This window comes from Magallana gigas, chromosome 3 (assembly GCF_963853765.1).
Source record: "Magallana gigas chromosome 3, xbMagGiga1.1, whole genome shotgun sequence".
Lineage (NCBI taxonomy): Eukaryota > Metazoa > Mollusca > Bivalvia > Ostreida > Ostreidae > Magallana > Magallana gigas.
In genome coordinates, this window is record NC_088855.1 from 14,456,641 (window position 1) to 14,476,602 (window position 19,962).

General features: G+C 32.5%; 3 protein-coding genes and 1 long non-coding RNA gene across 4 annotated transcripts; 1 reads left to right on the forward strand and 3 right to left on the reverse strand.

Annotated features, from left to right (window-relative positions):
- Positions 1-1,436: 1,436 nt before the first annotated feature.
- Positions 1,437-6,429, reverse strand: LOC105330825 (uncharacterized). Its single transcript, XM_066078612.1, has 5 exons — positions 6,265-6,429; positions 6,107-6,150; positions 5,109-5,255; positions 3,787-3,873; positions 1,437-3,608 (listed from the first exon to the last, which is right to left on the reverse strand). The coding sequence occupies exons 1-5, from the start codon at positions 6,354-6,356 to the stop codon at positions 3,046-3,048; spliced, it is 933 nt and encodes a 310-aa protein (XP_065934684.1). The 5' UTR covers positions 6,357-6,429; the 3' UTR covers positions 1,437-3,045.
- A 962-nt stretch (positions 6,430-7,391) lies between these two features.
- LOC105331351 (uncharacterized) lies at positions 7,392-12,110 on the reverse strand. The gene is made up of 5 exons (XM_011433496.4): positions 11,513-12,110; positions 11,370-11,413; positions 10,467-10,598; positions 9,593-9,673; positions 7,392-9,339 (listed from the first exon to the last, which is right to left on the reverse strand). Exons 1-5 carry the CDS (start codon positions 11,523-11,525, stop codon positions 9,310-9,312), a joined length of 300 nt encoding a protein of 99 aa, XP_011431798.3. The 5' UTR covers positions 11,526-12,110; the 3' UTR covers positions 7,392-9,309.
- Positions 12,111-12,269: 159 nt separating this feature from the next.
- Positions 12,270-14,766, forward strand: LOC109619127 (uncharacterized). The gene is made up of 3 exons (XR_002199929.3): positions 12,270-12,475; positions 12,961-13,164; positions 13,815-14,766. It is a non-coding gene; the product is annotated as an uncharacterized lncRNA (long non-coding RNA).
- A 157-nt stretch (positions 14,767-14,923) lies between these two features.
- Positions 14,924-19,268, reverse strand: LOC117692835 (uncharacterized). The gene is made up of 4 exons (XM_034482046.2): positions 19,110-19,268; positions 18,945-18,988; positions 17,457-17,603; positions 14,924-16,985 (listed from the first exon to the last, which is right to left on the reverse strand). The coding sequence occupies exons 1-4, from the start codon at positions 19,208-19,210 to the stop codon at positions 16,447-16,449; spliced, it is 831 nt and encodes a 276-aa protein (XP_034337937.2). The 5' UTR covers positions 19,211-19,268; the 3' UTR covers positions 14,924-16,446.
- Positions 19,269-19,962: the final 694 nt, after the last annotated feature.

Consider the following 19,962-nt stretch of genomic DNA (forward strand, 5'->3'; position numbering starts at 1 on the left):
CAGTTTTGACTTTGACGTTAGACATGGACATTTTTCACAGAACATATCAGAATACATTTGAGTGAAAATACGCCGGCTTGGAACTTTAATTTTGCCATGTATTATCATCTATGTATCAATTCCTCCAAGGAAACTAACTGACCAATCTTGACTTAATTTTGTAGAGGAAGGAAAAAGAAGTGGAAATATATTACCCCCTTCGTCCAAAAGGCTATAAATTTTAAACTTATACTGTTAGAATTGGCCATCTTAAATATAGTTATATATTTCTACTTCTAAATATCAAACGAGTAATAGGGTGCAATGATACGATTGAGAAACTGAAATGTTTTACTTCGATTAGTGGGGATCTAAATCATGGGTAAGGGGTATTATAATTGATTATGTATTAAAGCATGTGTAAAGTTAGTATTTACAATTTTGTTTTTGAGTCACGCATATTCATGTTCATGTTTTTAAGCACATTATTTTACGAAACGCAAGTTTTTATGATGTAAACAATTTAAAAAAAAATGAAATGGCTTCAAAACCAGAACAAAGTCGGTATCTTTGCTGGTTTCTTCGGAAAATGTAAAATGGAGTCTAAACTAATCTTTTGTATATATTATCATTCACTGTGTGCTAATTTGTTTCGCTTTTTATTTTGCACGAGATTTAGAAATATACAATTTTAAAAACAATGCCATGTAAAACAAGATATACGATTCACTAACCTAAAAATCTTATCATACTATTTATTTCAGATTTTTGCAATAAAGATTTACTTGTTTACCATATTATTTCTTCGAACATTTAAACAATGGTAACTGAAAATTAGAAAATTAACACATTTTTTGTTATGAGCTGGCTTATTTTATTTTTTGAAATATGGTTCTTCTAATCGATTGGCAAGTAAAAAAAAGTCGTATATCAAAGGCGCTGTTGTTGGTTATTTATTTTTGGTTTTTTTTTAAATAAGATTTTATTTATTTCATTATCTAATTATTTATTATATTAGTCTTATGAATATTTTGAAGAATAATGAATTTACCCGTGTACCTTTTGTAAATTTTTTGTTCGTAAATTCAAAAAGAAAAGACTGAATTGAACGTAATTTTCAACTATATGATAAAGAAATGTATGAGTCAATGTATTTTTTTAATGATGTAGTTCTGTTGAATAAAATTGCAAAATAATGAGATCTTTAAAAATCAAGGAAATAAACAAAAATATCACGTAGGCTCTAATTGGACGCATGCAGCTGTATGCACTGTACTCTCTTTATGTATAGTTATATTGGGACGCAGCAACATTTATGCAGCGAACACTTTTCGTCTATACTTATTACGGACGCTTTATTGAAAAGTGGCTAAGGTCTGAACACACTGTTACTTCATGAGCGATCATTCAGTTCTTCCAAAAATTCTCTAGAACAGAGGGTGAGCCTGGACAACAGACAGACGGACTGTTAGATTTATATAAAAAATTCTCAAAACATTTCATTTACAAATTCAGAACACAGAGTTATGCATATAAGTGCATATCTTGTAAAACCAAATACTTTTTCAATAAAATTACCTAAATGAGGTTCTTTGTAAGTATCTAATTCCATTACACACAATTTTAGGCATTGTCTATAAAATTAATAAATCGGCAAAACGAAACTTAACCTGTACAGAAACATTGATTTTAATCCTTGTTGGGTTTCCGTAATTTTTTTTTATAAATTCTGAACCAAAAACGTAAGGGAAAACCCTACTATGGGGGAAAAGCTACTATATAGTAGCTTTTCCCCCCAGGGGGAAGGGCCACTATATAGTTTTTCCAGTAGGTTTTCCATGGGGAAAAGCTACAATGGGGGGAAACTGCTATACAACACCGGTCGCACCCGCCAGGTGCTCTTTGTCAAGATCATGAAATACGGAAGAAACCGTAGTCAGTTCGGTGTATAAATAATGGTCTAACAAGTATAAAAAAAAAACGTCAGTCAGCATGTATCCTAATGAAACACTGTACTTCCTGACAAGGCCATTGTATCGACCCTAAAACTTTCGTTTAGATGATTTTAATCGAGGATTTTGATATTCTTGTTCCAACAACTTGTTTGTAATTAGCATGTTTTGTTTGATAAATGGTTTGTGTTAAGAGCATGCTCTTGCATAACGAATAAGCTGAGAGACATAATCCCCATAAGCAGGTGTATGATGCTTTGTAATACTTGTACTTACTTCCTGTTCTGTAATGAACACTTCGTTAAGAGAGCCATGTTGTCTCTTTGAATCATTGTATTGATATTCAACAGATTCATCCTTTAAGTAAAGGTAAGTGGTGAAATGGAAAAATATTTATGCAAAAGTGTATTGTTTGACAAATGTACATAAAGAAAAAACGAGTTATCAACTTGAAGCGTAAATGACCATAATGATCAACGGAATTCAGCACAATGTAGAGCTTGTATTTAAAGGGGCATGGTCACGATTTTGGTTCAAATTATTTTTTCAATTTTAATGCTTACAATGCTTCAGTAAGGTATTCTTAATAGGCAACCAAAATTTGAGTGTCATTTGTTGAGTTGTACGCAAGTTACGGGGCTTACAATTTTTTGCTATGTAAACAAAGCTTTTGTTTATATTTTGAATGTTGAAGTAAAAATTCCAATGTTGAATGAGTTAAATGCTAGAAAATGCTTATTTATGTTCAGAATGAATAAGAAGATAGACGGACCAGCTTTAACAAGATTTTTTCTGGTATATTAAACCTATGTAAACGACTGACTCTCTTTTTTTATCATTTGAAATCCATTTAAAAGCATTGTAGATAATTAAAACAGAAATAAAAAAAATTGACCAAATTCGTGACCATGCCCCTTTAACAAGATAGAAAGGTGAATTTTTCAAATATATATACGTATGATTTATATCAGTGTCTTTCTAATAATGGACAAACTTTATATAGTGAAATGATGTGAATAATACCTAACCCATTTTTTACACTTATCAGTTATGAATTTGTATTGCCTTTGTCACAGCGCAAGTAAGTGTTAGACCTACAGTTAAGAATTTTTCTTCAAGCCTCATTTGAACCTATTTCATCACAATATGGGTTGTGTACAGATGCTGTTTGATCAGTGTTTTGGTCAGATAATGATTCCATATGCATGTACATGGTTGTGTTTCTGGGTTCACTTACAGACTTCGTACCACCCATGTTGTCTGCTTCACTTAATCGGACAATCTTAGAGTGATCTTGATAAACTGGAGGATTGTTGATGCTGTTGCTACTAGCAACTAAACCACGGTCAACATTTTGGTGGGATCTGGCACTTAACAATCTGAACTCCTGTTCACTTGGTTGTGAAACAGTCATTGATTTGTCAGACAAGCTGCCACGTCTTCTCCTTAAAATCAAGAGACAAATTAGTCCCAAAATGACAAGAAAGCTCATTGCGAGGGTATATCCGAGTGATTTTACGATAGAGGCCGACAAGAGTGAGTCTTTTGAATTACAACGCGTCCCAAGGACTTCTCTGGCTGATGTATTAATATATATAGTAGCCATTGGTCTTGTAACAACATGGTTGGTCTGTTTTCTTGAAGAATCTATGGGCATGTTAGTGAAAAGTCCGCTACCTGAAAATAAAAGGCATATACTATAAAAGTATATAAAAAATACTCAAAAATGCATTTTGTGTTATTTTCAGTTTTTTAAACTCACTTTTTCAAAATACTGATTCAACTGAATAGAATTTCAAGCCATCAAAGACGAGGGACAATTTGTCAAAATGTTATACTTTTAGCATGAATTTACCATTTATTGTCTCTTCCCTATGTCTTTGAATAAATTCTGAAGTTCCCACTTGCGAGTCTTTGTTAAGTGTCGTTGAAGTTTGAAGGCCTACAGACGTGAAGTTAATTTAAATGTATACTGCACTTTCATCAATATTTGTTGACCTGGCCCATGAGGTTAAATACTAAATGATGGTCAATGCTATGCGATATATAATAACAAATTACATGATTAGGATCATTGGCCATGGATTTACGTATCCTGATTTTTCAGGGATGCTAAAATTCTACTAATTGGACCAAACAAATCTACCAATTACACTTAGTAGACCTATTATTGATAAGCTTTTGTTTACTTCCTTATAGTTCATATAACATTAATATATTCAATATTTCCTCAGTCAATTTTCTTACTTCTACGCATCTTTGGTTTTTTTATTTTCAAAACACTGACTAATAGAACCGTGGACTATTGATTGTCTACAACTACATATATTTTATTGATATCGAAATCTTACACTTATCAACAAATCACACAATGACCTGGCTTAAAAAGTCTTCAATATTATGAGGAACATTTTGAAAATCGATAAGAGTGTTCTTAGTTTAATGATTTTTAAATCTATTCTGATTATGTCATACAACTGCACATGTATCTTATCAAACTTTTGCATTGAATTGATTTTAGTTTTGTATGGTCTTTGTATTGAAAATTGAATAAATTTGTATGAAATCTGTATTTTCCAAAGAAATAGTACATGTATATGCCGTTCATCTGTTAAAATGACAGTATTTTTAACCGCCTACCAGTGTTGTATATATTTTACTTTGCAGCTTGGATCAATGTATTTCCTCAGATTGTAAATGCTAGATTTTTATTTTATTTAGATTATTATTATTTTTTTTGGAAATTCGATTGCACTAGATAATTAAGTATAGAAAATGGAATTTTCCATTCCAACACCGAAGGAAAAGGCAAAATGGCTCTATACAACACTAAGGTTTTTATTGTAAAAGTGAAGAATTATGGTGAACTCTAGACTCATATCTACTTATATCCCTTTTTCCTATATAAGGTACAGGTCTGTCGATGTGTTATGTCATCTTGCAGGAAGAAGTTTCACCATTTAAAAGAAAACATTCAATTTCTTATTTTGTGCCTTGTCCAATTAAACAAACTTATAAATAATAAGTATGAAAAACACCTTCATAATTAAGGGTAAAAAACTGGTATTATTTCAGAGAGAAATCAATATCGACGGACAAAGGTTCTTTTGTTGATATGGTTAGTTAAGATGCATCGTTGACGTTTGAAATGTATATAATATATTTAAGAAATATTACCATGGCTTTGACATCCTAGAGCAGGATGGCAGTCATCTCTGGAACAGTTGTTGGGATCATTGCTGCAAGAAGATCTACATAGGCTTCCATACCAAGGATAAACACACTTTATATTGCATTTGTCACCGGAATACCCTGGCGGACATTCTATAAGAGGGAAAATACTACCGTGAAACAATTATTTTAAATGAATGAAACACAACGTCACAATGCCAGTATTCAAGTATAATTTATTAATCGTGTTACATTGCTTGAAAATATATTTACAAGTAAATTATAAATGCTGGCGTTGTGGTAGTCCATGTAAATTTGGCATATTTCAAATCTAATAGATATTAGGTATGTCCAATTATATTTCAGTATGGTTATGTTATTTTATCAAATGATAATAATAATCTCTATTTGTTTTTGGGAAATAATGAATATCATATCTTATTTCTTATAAATTTATATCTTATTATAGAGGTGATTTTCTTTAAAAATTTAATGGTAAGCAATTTTATGATAGGGCAAAGTTTGATGTAAAAAAAAAATTAAGTGACTTAAGACAGAATATTGAATTTGGTTTATGTCATACCCATGATACTTTCAATTGACGTATTTCTCCGAATCAATATGATGAATAAAAATCTTTCCAAACCCTCAGTGATACATAGATTACGTTAAACATTTAATGACTTCGATTATTAAATGCTTTTGATTTGAATTGAGTACATGTTTGATCCATGTTCAATGGTTAGAAGTAATTGCAAGCGAAAAGGACTTTTAATTATCTGATAAGTGAGCTATTTACAAGTTTTCTATTAATATTAATCGTAGTGTGATAAATGTACTCAATTCAAACCACGGACACAATAACTCAGACGTTAAAACTATCTAGTATCAAGTATTTAAAAATTTAAATATGTTCTTGAAAATGTTACAATTAATAAAATTCAATTATAAAAAATCATACAATAGCATTAGATGTGAATGAATTACATTAAAAATACCTTTACCTTGACATTTTCCATTGACCATGTGATAACTTTGACAACATTTTCTGAAACGTTTAAAAAGATTTTTGAAAAATAGTTTTATATCTGATGGTACATATACTTTGATGTATTTTGGCATTTTTGAGATGTTACTTTTCCTCGCCCAATAATATACCTACATGCATACTCCTTCATGTATACCACAGCATCCAAAGTTGGTTGCATCACACAAATCAAGCAACAAACCAATCAACCAGACAAACTTCTTCATCGTTGACTTAGATGTGTGTGTAAATTATAGATTTACGTTGCTCATGAACAAACAAAAATAAACAGTTCATGGTGCAAACGGATATCATGAAAGAAATTCCCACGAATATATATATATATATATATATATATATATATATATATATATATATATATATATATATATATATATATGCGTGTATTTCCGACGTCCGTGCCAGCTCGTGACTGGTTTTTTCCCTTAATATATGAAATATTAACACTTTTAAACCAAACTTAAACATAAGTAAGGGTGGTTGTATTCATTCCCTTACCATGATCAAAGAAAAGCCTTCGAATGAGTGAAGATCGTGCTTAACTTGAATACCTGTTCTACAGGTTATTCGCTACAAATAGTAGGCAATGGCTACAGGTTCAAATATATAAAAGCAAAACATATTACACGTGTTCTAGTACCTAGGATAAATTAATTTATACGCAAGTACCTTTAAACTTGATATTCAGGTTAAGAACTCTTTTTTACTTGACACGATTTAAAGAAGGCGATGATACAATCTTAACAAGTGTAATATGTGGTTCAGTCCTACAGATTAAATATATCTTATTTAAACATGACTAATGCATCTTTCTTACAAAAGATACAGTCCCCCAACAAATTTTAATAGGATTCTTTGTCTACAAAATCATCCGGAATTATCACGTCAAAGCAACATTGAAACGTGTTTGTTCCCATACTGTTAACATAATCAAGACAATAAAATACAGTAAGAGTAAAAATATTGTCATTTATTGAAAAAAGAGGCAATTGTTTAATAAAATGTGGCTGAAAGACCTACAAACAGTTAACTAAATAAACTACAAAATCGAATTACAATGGAAACAGAAGTGATTTATTTCAAATTTAGAAGTTTTCTCTCTCTCTCTCTCTCTCTCTCTCTCTCTCTCTCTCTCTCTCTTGTATGTCAACATTGGTCATGGTTTTTTTTTTCAACTTTCATTACATACGTGTCTAAATATATCCTCTATATTCTCTCGAGGAACAAATAAACAATAAAAATGTAAATTAACATGTTTTATTTATTTCCCGTAACAGGCAGTATATGCATCTAATATAGAAGAATGTTCCTTGTCACAGACGTTTTAAAAAAATAACTCAAAACTGCATAGAATCCAAGAAAAAATAATACGGTATGGGTAGATTTTTGGTTTAAAAAACAAAGATTATAACATATACACACATCATATATCAAGAGGTCAACAAATTACCAATCAGACCCAACTTAGAATATTGAATGGTATCTTTTCAAGCCATAAGCCATAATTGGTTAGTCCATACAATTTAAAAATTTTAAATTTAAATATTTTCTTATATCTTTCTTAAGAGCTTTTTTTCTGAAGGATAATATAGTTTTTAAATAGCCACAACCAGTCGGCCCAGTAGTCTGCTTGGTACTTAATTTTTATTCAATACACTATAAATCTTTAAATTCCAAAAGCCTACAATATGGCAATTGTTCTTTTTATTTCTTAAAAACTTGTCATAAATATTACGATTTACCTTGATATATGTACACTATGTTATTTATAACACACAATGGGACTACCAATTTAGTTGCATAAAACATATCATGAAACATGTTTGTATGTTGGAATAAATTCTGTATGTGTTCATATTTACTACATATATTCAAATGCAAATTAATAAATATCACTTATATTAGAGACATAAATAACAGAGATTGCCAACTTCGCCATAAGGGTGTTTCCTTGTTGAAAAAATGTTACTAGACCAACCTCACTTTGCGAACTACATATTAATAACCTGAGATAATGATCTTAAACCAAAAGTACATGTCTATTTTTTCATGAAAAATACACAGGTTTTAGACGTTTTTGAAACAAAAAATTGAAAAATAAGATTGATATATAAAAAATATATAGGCCAGCTTTAAAACATCGACGAATTCTCTGACGCTGGGTAGCCAACTGCCTCCTAAAACTCATCTTTTTATATTGTTTATTAGACATAAACTCATGAATATATAATATTTTGAATGTTTCGGTAATAGGGTTTAGCTGTTTATATTTTGATATAATCATTTGTTTATTAGAAAGATACACTGAGTGAATTAAAATAGGAATACTATACAATAGGGACCGCGAGATTTCGATCAGTTGCCAATCTCTGCTATTTATGTCTCTGCTTATATTGTTAAAAAAAACAAACAAACCCTACTGTGCAAGATAAATATACCAGTGCCAATTAAACATTTCTGCTCCAGTCTGAGGTGTAATTTTCTCTTGTTTTATATTTTCCAAATCTATATTTATCAAATTAACCTTACTGTCTCAGATTCCATTCTTAAATGTCATAATACGTAGTCATAGTTTACGACAACAACCACAGAATAGTAATTAAGCGTCATTCATGTAAAAGTTTTCTGGAGCCTTACACATCAAAGCTTATGATTGAACACCGTCTGTTAAGGTTACATCAATATAAGATGGGTTGTCAACGGACGTCTCGGTGTCAACTTCTTCTCGTGATATCGGCTCCATGTATGTGTTTGTGGATTTACCAACCGATTCCTTCCTGCCTTTGTCGTCTGATCTTCTTAGATGAGAAATCTCTGAGAGACCTTGATAAAGTGAAGAACCGTTCATGCTGTTCCTAGGGATGTCAGCTACACCGTCCACACTTTGCTGAAGCCTTAATTCATGTTCAGCTTGTGAAATATTTAGCAATTTACCTATCGCGCCTTCTCGTCTTCTTTTACATATGAAGAGACAAACCAGTCCCAGAATTACCAAAAGGCTAACTCCGAGGGTATATCCAAGGATTTTCACGACAGACACCAACCAGAGCGCTTCGGTAGAAGTCTTGTCATTTCCATGGACTGCTGAAGTAGGTTTATCTGTATATAATGGTGTTACGTGTCGTGCAACAGTAGAATTCACTTGTTTTTCTAAAGAACTTAAAGTAGTCTCGGCGATGATTCTTCTACCTAAAGAAAAGGGAATTTGATAAGCATGACTTATCTTACTAGTACTTTTAAATCGAGTTTTGGCTGTTGTAATTTTCCAAAAGTACATATTTTAAACATTTTTTTCTATTAAAAGCTGAGCTCGTCAAAAAGTTACCAATACCAACAGATCCACTATTTTCTATGGCAGGAAACGTTTTAGATTTAAAAGACAAGGCACATGTACCAATCGACTTTATTTTTGTACTTGATTGCTGAACAAATATATATTTACTATTTGTTGTTCTCTGTCGATAGCTCTGTGTAATATATGATGTTCTCTTTTGCAGATCTCCCGTCGATGTTTCTCTAAAACCTGCAAATGAGACATGAAAGTCGTAACAAGGCTGAATTCCTGTTTGTTATTTTTAAGTCAAAAATTTAGCATTATAGTTTTGACTGGTGAAATACTTAGTACGGTCTACAGTCTACTCAATTTCACTAAATTATAATTACAATTAAAGAAATGTAAAATCTGTTATGATTGTGATTACGCGATCTATATAGTCATTTTTTGCATAAAAGTATATCAAGAATTCTGAAGTTGACTAATGATCTATGTTTGTCACTTCTAATAATTTAAAAAAATAATTGACATTTCCGATAAAAATGAAATTAAAAGGAGATATCTTTTGAATAAATATCCATTGCATTAGCTACAGTTGTTAATCATGTATATTTTAATTTTAATCATAAATCTGAATAATCTTTTGGCTATCATAAATATACAGTTCTAAATAGAAAATATATTAAACTGTTGTTTTTTTATATATTTTTTTGTAGTAAAAGCTTCACCGTGCCACTACATGTTCAATGACACTGCTTTACAAACACGGAACTCTCTCACCTACTCTTTTGGCGTGTGAAATGCAAAACGCGTTCCTCTAACAAGGATTTCATACAAAATTCATATTGTTTCTGTAGAGGGGTTACATACATTATTATCATTTAAATGGCAAAACATCTTATAAGTTGATGTTGTCAAACGTAGCAATGGGTATTTAGATATGATTAATTTGAAAAATGAATATTTATTTTCAGATAAAATTCGCAAGCAAACGTGAAACCTCAAACGTAATGTAAATGATAATTAGAGTAAAATATCTAACCCTTGTTTTGGCATCCAAGAGCCGGGTGGCAGTCAGGATAGGCACAGTCACATTTGGACCCACATTGCACTCCATACCAGGGGTATGCACACTCTGTGTCGCACTTGTCACCAAAAAACCCAATCGGACATACTGTATTAAAGGAGAAATCTAATTGGCTAAAGACCGTACAACTACGAAAAATAGAGGAATCATGTTTAACATAAACAAATTCAATTTCAACATACAAATATCAAGTTGGTGGGGGTTCGACAATATTTCTTTTAGTTCAATCATTTGTTCTGATTTATTCGGTTTATTATCGGGTGGAGGTTGCTACTATTATTAGTGCTATTATTTCAAAGTTCTTTTTTTTATAGAAAGAATACGCTTGGTTACATTAAATTATGACATTAAAAACTTAATTATTATTTATCGTTATTTATTCTTGATTAGCAAATTATGATATAAAACAAATTGATAAAGTATTGAATCGTAACATATTTTAGTGCTGTTTCATGATCCAAATAAGTGTTAAAAGATTGAGTTGATGAAAATCAGAGAAAATACTTCCGCTATTAAATGACAATCCAATACATATATAATGGGTTTATTTAATGTGTCAAACAAGATGCTTACGATGCCCCGTCCTCAATTATCCCTTATAATTCATTAAAGGACTCATACACTAGTATTATCTGTTCATACATGTATCACAGATTAGGCAATGACTAAATGAAGGAACTAAAGTTTCATACAAATCTGTTGATTTTGATTTATATATAACGGATAACATCTTTAAGATGGTAACAATGCTTTGCGCTAATAATGCACTTTGTGCAAAGTTTCCGTGAAAATTATTCCAAATAAAAAAACAATACTTGACAATAATCTTAAATCAATATATAAGATGTATCGACTAACCTTTGCACAATCCGTCAGAATTGTAATAATTCTGGCAGCATTTACTGAAAGGAAAGTTAGATACGAAAAGTTAAAATTGAAACACCACATAGATTGTTTGAGAGAAACATTTTAGGGGATCTCAAAACGGCAACATCACTGACCTACAAAGGCCATCGACACCTATATTTCCGCAGCATCCAGCTCCATTCTCTGCAAAACACAAATCAAACAAGAGGCAAATAAACCAAACATACTTTTTCATCTCGACCAAATTCATCGGAACAATGTTGATTATTGATTCATCTAATACTCATACTAATGCATAAAGTGTTAGTTTCCCCTTTATAAATATGTTATTCACGGAAATAGGGTAAATTTTTGAGGAGATTGAATGATTTCGCGAAACCTGTGCAAGCTTGTGTCTTCCCCGTGTCCATTTCGGATTGTCTTAATGTGTCTCTGTTTCATATGCAAAAAATTGCGAACCGGCCCGATCCGAGTAGCAGAGTTGTGATACAAAAAAATACGAACACCATACTCGATGTTGTCATGGTTCAGGTTATTATTTGTCAGGTTATTAATATCTGGCTTTTAATTTTTCATCTTATGATAAATGTTCCAAATTGCAAAATTTGTTTTCCTTGTGTAAACAAAACTTCCTGTCAATATATGATTGAATTTGTATATATTTTTTTTTGTCCTACTTCCGTTTTTGTTTTCTGTTTTAATTGAAATTTTTAGATGTGGTATGTTTGGCTAAAAACTATAATTTAACAAAATCCTTTTTTGTTTTTGTTATATAATCATAATTAAATATGTCCCTATATCTTCAACTTCAACAGAGCTTCATTGTTAAAATTTTTAGATGTTATATGTTTGGCTATAAACTATAAATTAGCAAAGGATAAATCCTTATTTGTTTTTGTTGTTTATTTTTTATCCTTTTATAATCATAATATGTTCCTATATCTTCAACTTCAACAGAGCTTCCTTGTTTAAAATTTTAAATGTGATATGTTTGGCTATAAACTATGATTAAACAAGGGACAAATCTTCCTCTTTTTCATCAAAAACACAGAAACCGGCAGTGTCAATATTTAGCGACATTTTCCATCGGAATTCTTGTAAGCCTTTGTGGTATTGTCTGTATCATTCATGAAGATTGTAAGTTTAAATCATGGCGGTTTGATTGAACGGATGGATTGGGCGTCTAAATCTTACCCGAAAGCATCAGCTGGCCATGGATTCTTTACACTCCACGTGTTCATGAAGAACGCCATGATGCGAGGCATCCAGTCGGAAGCCAGTCGCACCTCATGATCGAAGCAATAGTCGTTAATATAATTATAATCGCTTTATATGATATTTAATACAAGTTTTGTTAGCATTTTACAATGATAGAGAATTTGAGATTTAAAACTTGTACGGATACGCGAACCTGTGTAAAAACTACACGTACACGTTTTTGTAATTTCTTAACTTGTAGGATATAAACGTGTATATAGTATATCGGGTATTACTATGTTTTCTGTATGATATCATCGTGTCTTTATTGAAGCACTGAGGTTAAACCATTTATCTAACACGTTTTTATTTGCTAATCCCGAAGGCATCATGTTGAGAGCAACCTAGACGAGGGCAAGTAAGACCTAATCCCCTTACATGCTGAGCAGAGCAGGTCCTACCACTACAGCTGCGGTCGTCGCTGGAGATCAACCACGGGCACCGTTTCCCAGTCAAGTGAATACAGAAACCCTTTCCCAGACAACACCTATGGACCAAGTCCCCAACGTACAAGCTTCTGTTGGCCAAGGTAAGAATATATTTCCTCCAAACCCTGCACCGTTGTGTAGCGTCACAGGTGCCGTAGGCGTACCCATCAGCATTAGTCATTGTTATATTTTGCAATGAATTCATTCAGTTGCACAAACTCTTGCCTACCAAAGCTAGTGAAGAGCCGCAACAACAATTTGCATTTGTTAACGGCTAAATAATTATTAAGCCTAAAACTAAGGAAGCTAAGACCAACAATATTGAAATATGGATCAATGCACCCCCTTGTTTACACTAGTTTTCGCTATCGAATGCCAGTTGAGGATCGGCGTCATACATCTTTTTGTCAATTGCATTGAAATCTCAGATTTGCTCGTATATTTTGTGTAATTCGTATACAACTGTGTTTAATTATCAAATAGTTATACCATATGTAGCAATAATAAAGCAATGACAATGCAGCCATTCGAGACTTACTACCCTTGTTGGTAAGTTCCATTTATCGAAGAAGAATACACTTGCGCATGTCAACAATAGCATTTCCTCTTTTTAATCCTTAATTCACTTACTTTATGTATTAGATGCTAATTTATACTATAAGGATAAGTTACCCAAGTCTTATCACTATCTTGGCTTTTAACAAATGTCTCCTTTCTCCTTTTTGGTGTTGGTTTATTTTTATGATTTCAGATAAGAATCCAGTTTCCTCTACGTCATGGCTTTGTCCGTGCGTCGATCCTTGCAAGGGATACAGATTTGCTATAGAAGCCATCGCTGGTTAACTGCTGTTCTCCTTCCATGGTTACCAACAATTCATGGCTCATTATCATTGAATTGACATTGAACTGTTGGCTACCAAATGCCAATTGATGATATTTACCATACGTATCAATAATAAAGCCATGACAGTACAGCCATTCATCTTCTGTGTCTTCTTTCACGATTGTACATGAAATTAAGATATAAATATTGAATATAAATATGAAATTTTTATTGGTATCGCAGAATATAATTGGATTTTAGTTTTATAATATGATTCAAATTACTTCGACAAATCATATCGTATGATACAATGACACATTATATATTATAAAAATGTTTATATCATGAAATATTTACTATTTCATGTAAGTTATTTTAAAAACCATATGATAACGACTGATATTTTTTATAACTTGAAAAACAATAGTTAAATCTATATAGTTATTGATATATAGTTATAAAATAGTTATATCTATTGACCACGCTCCGATGCTCATGCTCCTTATTACTTATATTTATATTATTTCCAATTTTTACACTTTAAACAACATAAATTAAAGCCACCATTTTATCTTCGCGGCGAATACCGGTTTTTTATTATATAAGACACATCCATTTTGTGTTGCTCATTTTTTTTTATGAAATTAATGGATTTTAGGCTTCACAATTGATGTGTAATGTTATCACAGACAAATACAGTAGAAAATGTAAATATAAATGGATATTGAGTCATTAGTTTCAGATGCTGTGGGAAGTTAAAGCTATATGATTAGGCAAAAAAATTTTTAAGGAGGTTGGCACATGAAATAGTAGTAATGTCAATCATCCGGAAACCACTTGGATATAAAGATGGGAATCTAAAATGTTCATTTATTTAATTTGTGACCCATGCCATTTTTGGAAATATATGGGCCCAAACAAAATTGATAATTTTCCTGAAATCAAACAAATGTTTATAGTTTGAACTATTATTTAGTTATGATTTTAATACAGTATGAAGTTGAACACATATAGTGACTATAAAAGTAAAATCTAAGTCAAAGTTTTTAACTTCTTGCTTTACTGGTGGCTTCAAAGGCCAGTACATAATGAACACAACAACAGATGTTACAAAATTTTGCAGTACTCAAATTATAACGTAAATTAAAAAAATTATAGTAATATCATCTTTCCAAAACTTTGCATACAGATAAACATACATTTAATGTCTCATTTAAGAGTAAAACAAGTAGGGGTTACATCTCAAAAATTTGAGATGTAGCATGAAATACTTTATGCCTTCTATGAAATATAAGCTAAATATGCCAAGATGTACTGATAGAAATATCGAAACATTGTATAAATATGTTTTTAGAACATTATGAATACATCGTAAAACACAAACTATCTTGAAGTTTGGTCTGCGCTGAAAATTAGGAAGCTAAATTAACAGTACTCAGGGTTGAAAATGCATGAGTATTTGGGTCTTCATTCGATAGGTTTGTGATAAACCTTTGCTTTTCTTGAAAGCTTATAAAATTGTCGATTTATCCATATACAGTTCGCTATTTTTCTTCTATCATTAAGACCATGGACTTTCGGTAGGACATAACAAGCTATTTCTTTAAAAGATAAAAATGGCGCTGGTTTCAAGCGAAATATGCACCGATTGCGTAGTCTTAGCTCAAAAGCCAGATCTATCTTGTTGATTTCAAAGAGCCAAGGCCCATGGCTGAGTGGCTAGCAATGAATTAGACAGGCCTACGTCACATTGCTGTTTGACACAACTATTAAAAGTCCAAGCTCTTGTTTAAATAGTTATGAGAAAAATATTGAAAAGCGTTTTCCTGCAAAGAGGTCAGCGAGCATATTAAATAAAAAACGTACACTGCATTATTTTATAACGCAGGCATGTACTGGCGTAGCAGATACCTTTTTCTCGTAACAAACATTTTTCAATTTACATACTATAGTATAGAAAATATAAAGTTGAACGAGTGGGTTGGTTGATGGTTGAAATTTATACAAAAACAATACCCCTCCCCCCCCCCCCACGGATAAGGATTTTGGGGAATGGGGGGGGGGTGAGGGTTGTCGATAGCCCCCCCCCCCCCCCTCCCCAATTTTAAAAAACGATGCTACGGGCCTATAATGTACGATATTTTCTTTTAAATTCTTGTATATTTGATAGCTAATATATTGCTGATGATCTTTCAAAGGTAGTTTCATTTGTTGAATTTTGTACATTGCATAGCAACATTTCAAATTTCCGAAAACAAGAAAGGCGAGGTGATTCGACTGTACAAGAGCAAGTCGAATCCACTTTGAAGTTTTTCAAGACAATGACGACAACTTGAAGGACAGACAACGGACTTATTTCAATCAAAAATTCTTGTTTGAGCCTTTGGTTCAGGTGAGCTGAAAAAAAAACCATAAGCCAAATTGTACTTTTGTTTCTAATATTAATCACAATAAATCTGTCCAATTTCGAACAGTTTTCTGTACAACTTGTGTGTCTATACATGCTATGGAAAGATTAAAAAAGTAAATTCGTTTGATTTTCCGGAGCCTCGATCATATTTCATGATCGAACACTGTCTAATAATGTCATATCTACGTAAGATGGGTTGTCGATGTCAATACATTCCCGTGGTATCGGCTCCAGGTATGTGTGTGTGGATTTACCGACTGATTCCTTCCTCCCTTTGTCGTCTGATCGTCTTAAACGGGGGTCAGCAGAGAGATCGTGATACGGTGCAGAACTATTGATGTTGTTTCTGCTTGTGTCTACCACACGGCCCACATTTTGCTGACAACTTGCATTGTACAGTTTTAATTCCTGTTCACTTTGTTGTAAATTATTCATTGATTTGCCTGGAGTGCTTTCTCGCCTTCTCTTGAATATGAAGAGACAGACTAGTCCCATATTTACCAGAAGGCTAACCCCGAGGGTACATCCAAGTATTTTCACGACAGACACCAACCAGGGCGCGTCAGTTGTATTGAGGTTTGTCCCAGCGACTGTTGTACCTACATATATTGGCGTCGCGGGAGTTGAAACATTAGAATTGAGTTGCTTTTTTGAAGAACTTTGAGTTGTTTGTGTGACAATTATTCTACCTAGAAACAAAAGGAAAGAATATAATATATATACTTCTGATTTATTGATTCTGAATATATGGAATACTAGTATATATGGAATTTGAGTTCCTTTGACGACAATTTGAACGTACTTTGACTTTTTGATCAAATATATACATTCTATCAACAAAACAAGAGGACATTTTTCATTTTCCGAGTATCATTTGCAAGTGCTTCCGTTAGTCTCTTTGACTGAAGTGGCTCTTCTACAACACAGAACGCCCCTACTTAATTCTTTACTGAACGATATGTCAGACAATTTCCACTCATTATTGTGATTTTCCCCAAAAGTAAATTAAAAACCTTTTTGAAACAGAAGAGATATTTTTTCCTTACATATGCAATGTTTTCTTTTTTACTACAGCAAAGACATATATTTCCCTTCTTGTGTTAGCTTTGGGGCGTCTTGGATTTTATGCAAAGGAATAAGATGCATTACAAAAATCTAACCATTGTTCTGGCATCCTAGAGCAGGATGGCAATCGGCCTTGGAACAGTTGTTTGGGTAGTCCGTGCAAGAGGAACCGCATAACGCCCCATACCATGGGTAAACACACTCCGTGTTGCACTTATCTCCAAAAAATCCCAGCGGACACACTGTATAAGAGGATAATCTTATAACAGGAACACAATTTTTCATTAACGAAATCCTGTATATTAAACCCTGTGGTTTTCATTATATTTCGTTATTTTTAAGTGATAACAATCGTTTAGTATGAATTTTAACGCGCTTGTCATTTTTACTATCCTTCAACTTGATCCTTGTAATGTTTTCAATGTATGGTTTGGTTGTTGGTTTTTTTGTTTTTGTTTTTTTTTTTTGGGGGGGGGGGGGGGGGCTGTTGTTTTTTTCTACATCATTCAAGAAAAATATCAATGACAAAACTTTGACTTTACATCAGTTATTATTTCCGTAATTTTGATCGCTTTATCCATATATATCCTGAGCGTACAGTGAGTATATATATGAGAAAACTAGAGCGGATGCGTATATTTTTGCCTGATCAACATATAATATAGATTACTAACACTCTTAATAAAGTAAACAGTGAGTTACTTCCTTGATCCCTAGTACAATGGTATTCCTGTAAAAGAATATTAAAACATGACACTTTTTACGCTAATATACGGTAATACGTATAAAGAACTATCATTGCCTTAATTAACTTCAATTATGTTGGAAGTGCTACTTACAATTTTACAACAACTAGGTTTTTTAAAAGATCTTCTACATAGAAAAGACCATGGGTTATAAAGGTCAACTTGGTATGCTAGCAATACAGTCCTATGATCGATCAATTATGGGTAAATCTCTCCCGTTCTGCCATTATATTGGATCAGACAGTTTGCACGAATAACAGTGTATGGGTTCATGTGAAGATCTACAAATTTTCACCATTTTTGATACTTTAAAAAATGGAATTGAAGAGTGTGATAATGGTATGCTTCATAATTGTAAATGTCGCTCTGTACTCCGATCAAGTATTCTTTACTTAGAGACGAGAGTAGGGAACCTTTGAACATAAAAACTTCACATAAATGGCCAAATTTTAGTAGAGGCAACAACACTCGTAATAACTATATACTTTGTCGATTGGCTGGATGTCCAGCAGACGAAAAGAGAGCTATAAAGAATAATCTTAGAATTAGCGTTTCCCTTCCCTATCGGGATCTAGACACAAAATTGATCAAAAGTGGCTGAGTAGCCATGTTTCAAAGTCATGACCGACGCACGAGGGATCACACATGTCGATGGAAAAAATAACAGTAAGTATTCTGAGACACACTGGTGGCCGAAAAATTCATGTTATATTGAATTAAAAAATATCAATTATTGATATAATAATTACATATTTTTTCTACCTGAAGCCACAAAATCTAATAGTGACATGTATGGATCTTTGATGATTACAGTATGAGTGTGTTTAATCAATTTACCTTTGCATATTCCCTCCAAAAGGTGGTAATTTTGACAGCATTTACTGAAATTAAAATACGATAATTTTATAGTCCAAATAAATTAAACAGCAAAAAAGTTTTAAAATTTAGACAGAAGATACTCATTTCCTTTGTCTTCTTAAACATAACTAAATCATCACTAACCTGCAGATTCCGTCGACGTCTATATCCCCGCAGCATCCAGAGTCATTCTGTGCCCAACACAATTCAAGCGCGAAACACAACAACCAGACATACCTCTGCATCTCTGCAGTGAAAAATTTTAACAACGTAGTGATAAATACATATTATACTTTGATGAGTAAAGCGTTATTGTGACTTTTAGCAATATGATTTATACGGATATAGGGTGAATTAATTTGTGGTGAGTGTGTGTGTATTCGCAAAGCCCGTGTTTATATATTTCGAATTGTCTTGTGATTCTGCTTCAACCATTAAAAAAAAGCTAATCTTTACACTTGAACTGTATTTGTTGCAAAGACATACAAACGGTTCTGTATGTTTCATGCGTATTGTGGCGTAGTTTTGCCATCACTTGTAAGATTTTTATGTCGACTTGTCCGATATATTTATGTCGACTTATCATAATATAAATAGTGCCTGTTTTGAAGGGTAAGAGTTGAAATTGATACCCCAAGAAAACCATTGTCAACCGACGCGAAGCGTCGGTATAAAATGGTTTTTGAGGGGTGTCAATTTCAACTCTTGCCCTCCCAAACAGGCACGCTATTATACTGAAAGTCTAAATTTTATAGAAAACTTTACTGCTTTTGCAGAGGAATGATGTGAATTCTATGGTGAACCGTACGCGTATAATTTCCGCGCATGTAACAATTCGTTGTGTTACCCGTTGCCAAGTGTGTTGCTAACGCTAAGGGTAATAGAACGGATTATCAACTACGTCTAAACCAATCAGATTCAATATTTAACAATGGTTGTCTCGGGGTGTCAATTTCAACAGTTACCCTCCCAAACAGGCACTATTTATATAATGTTA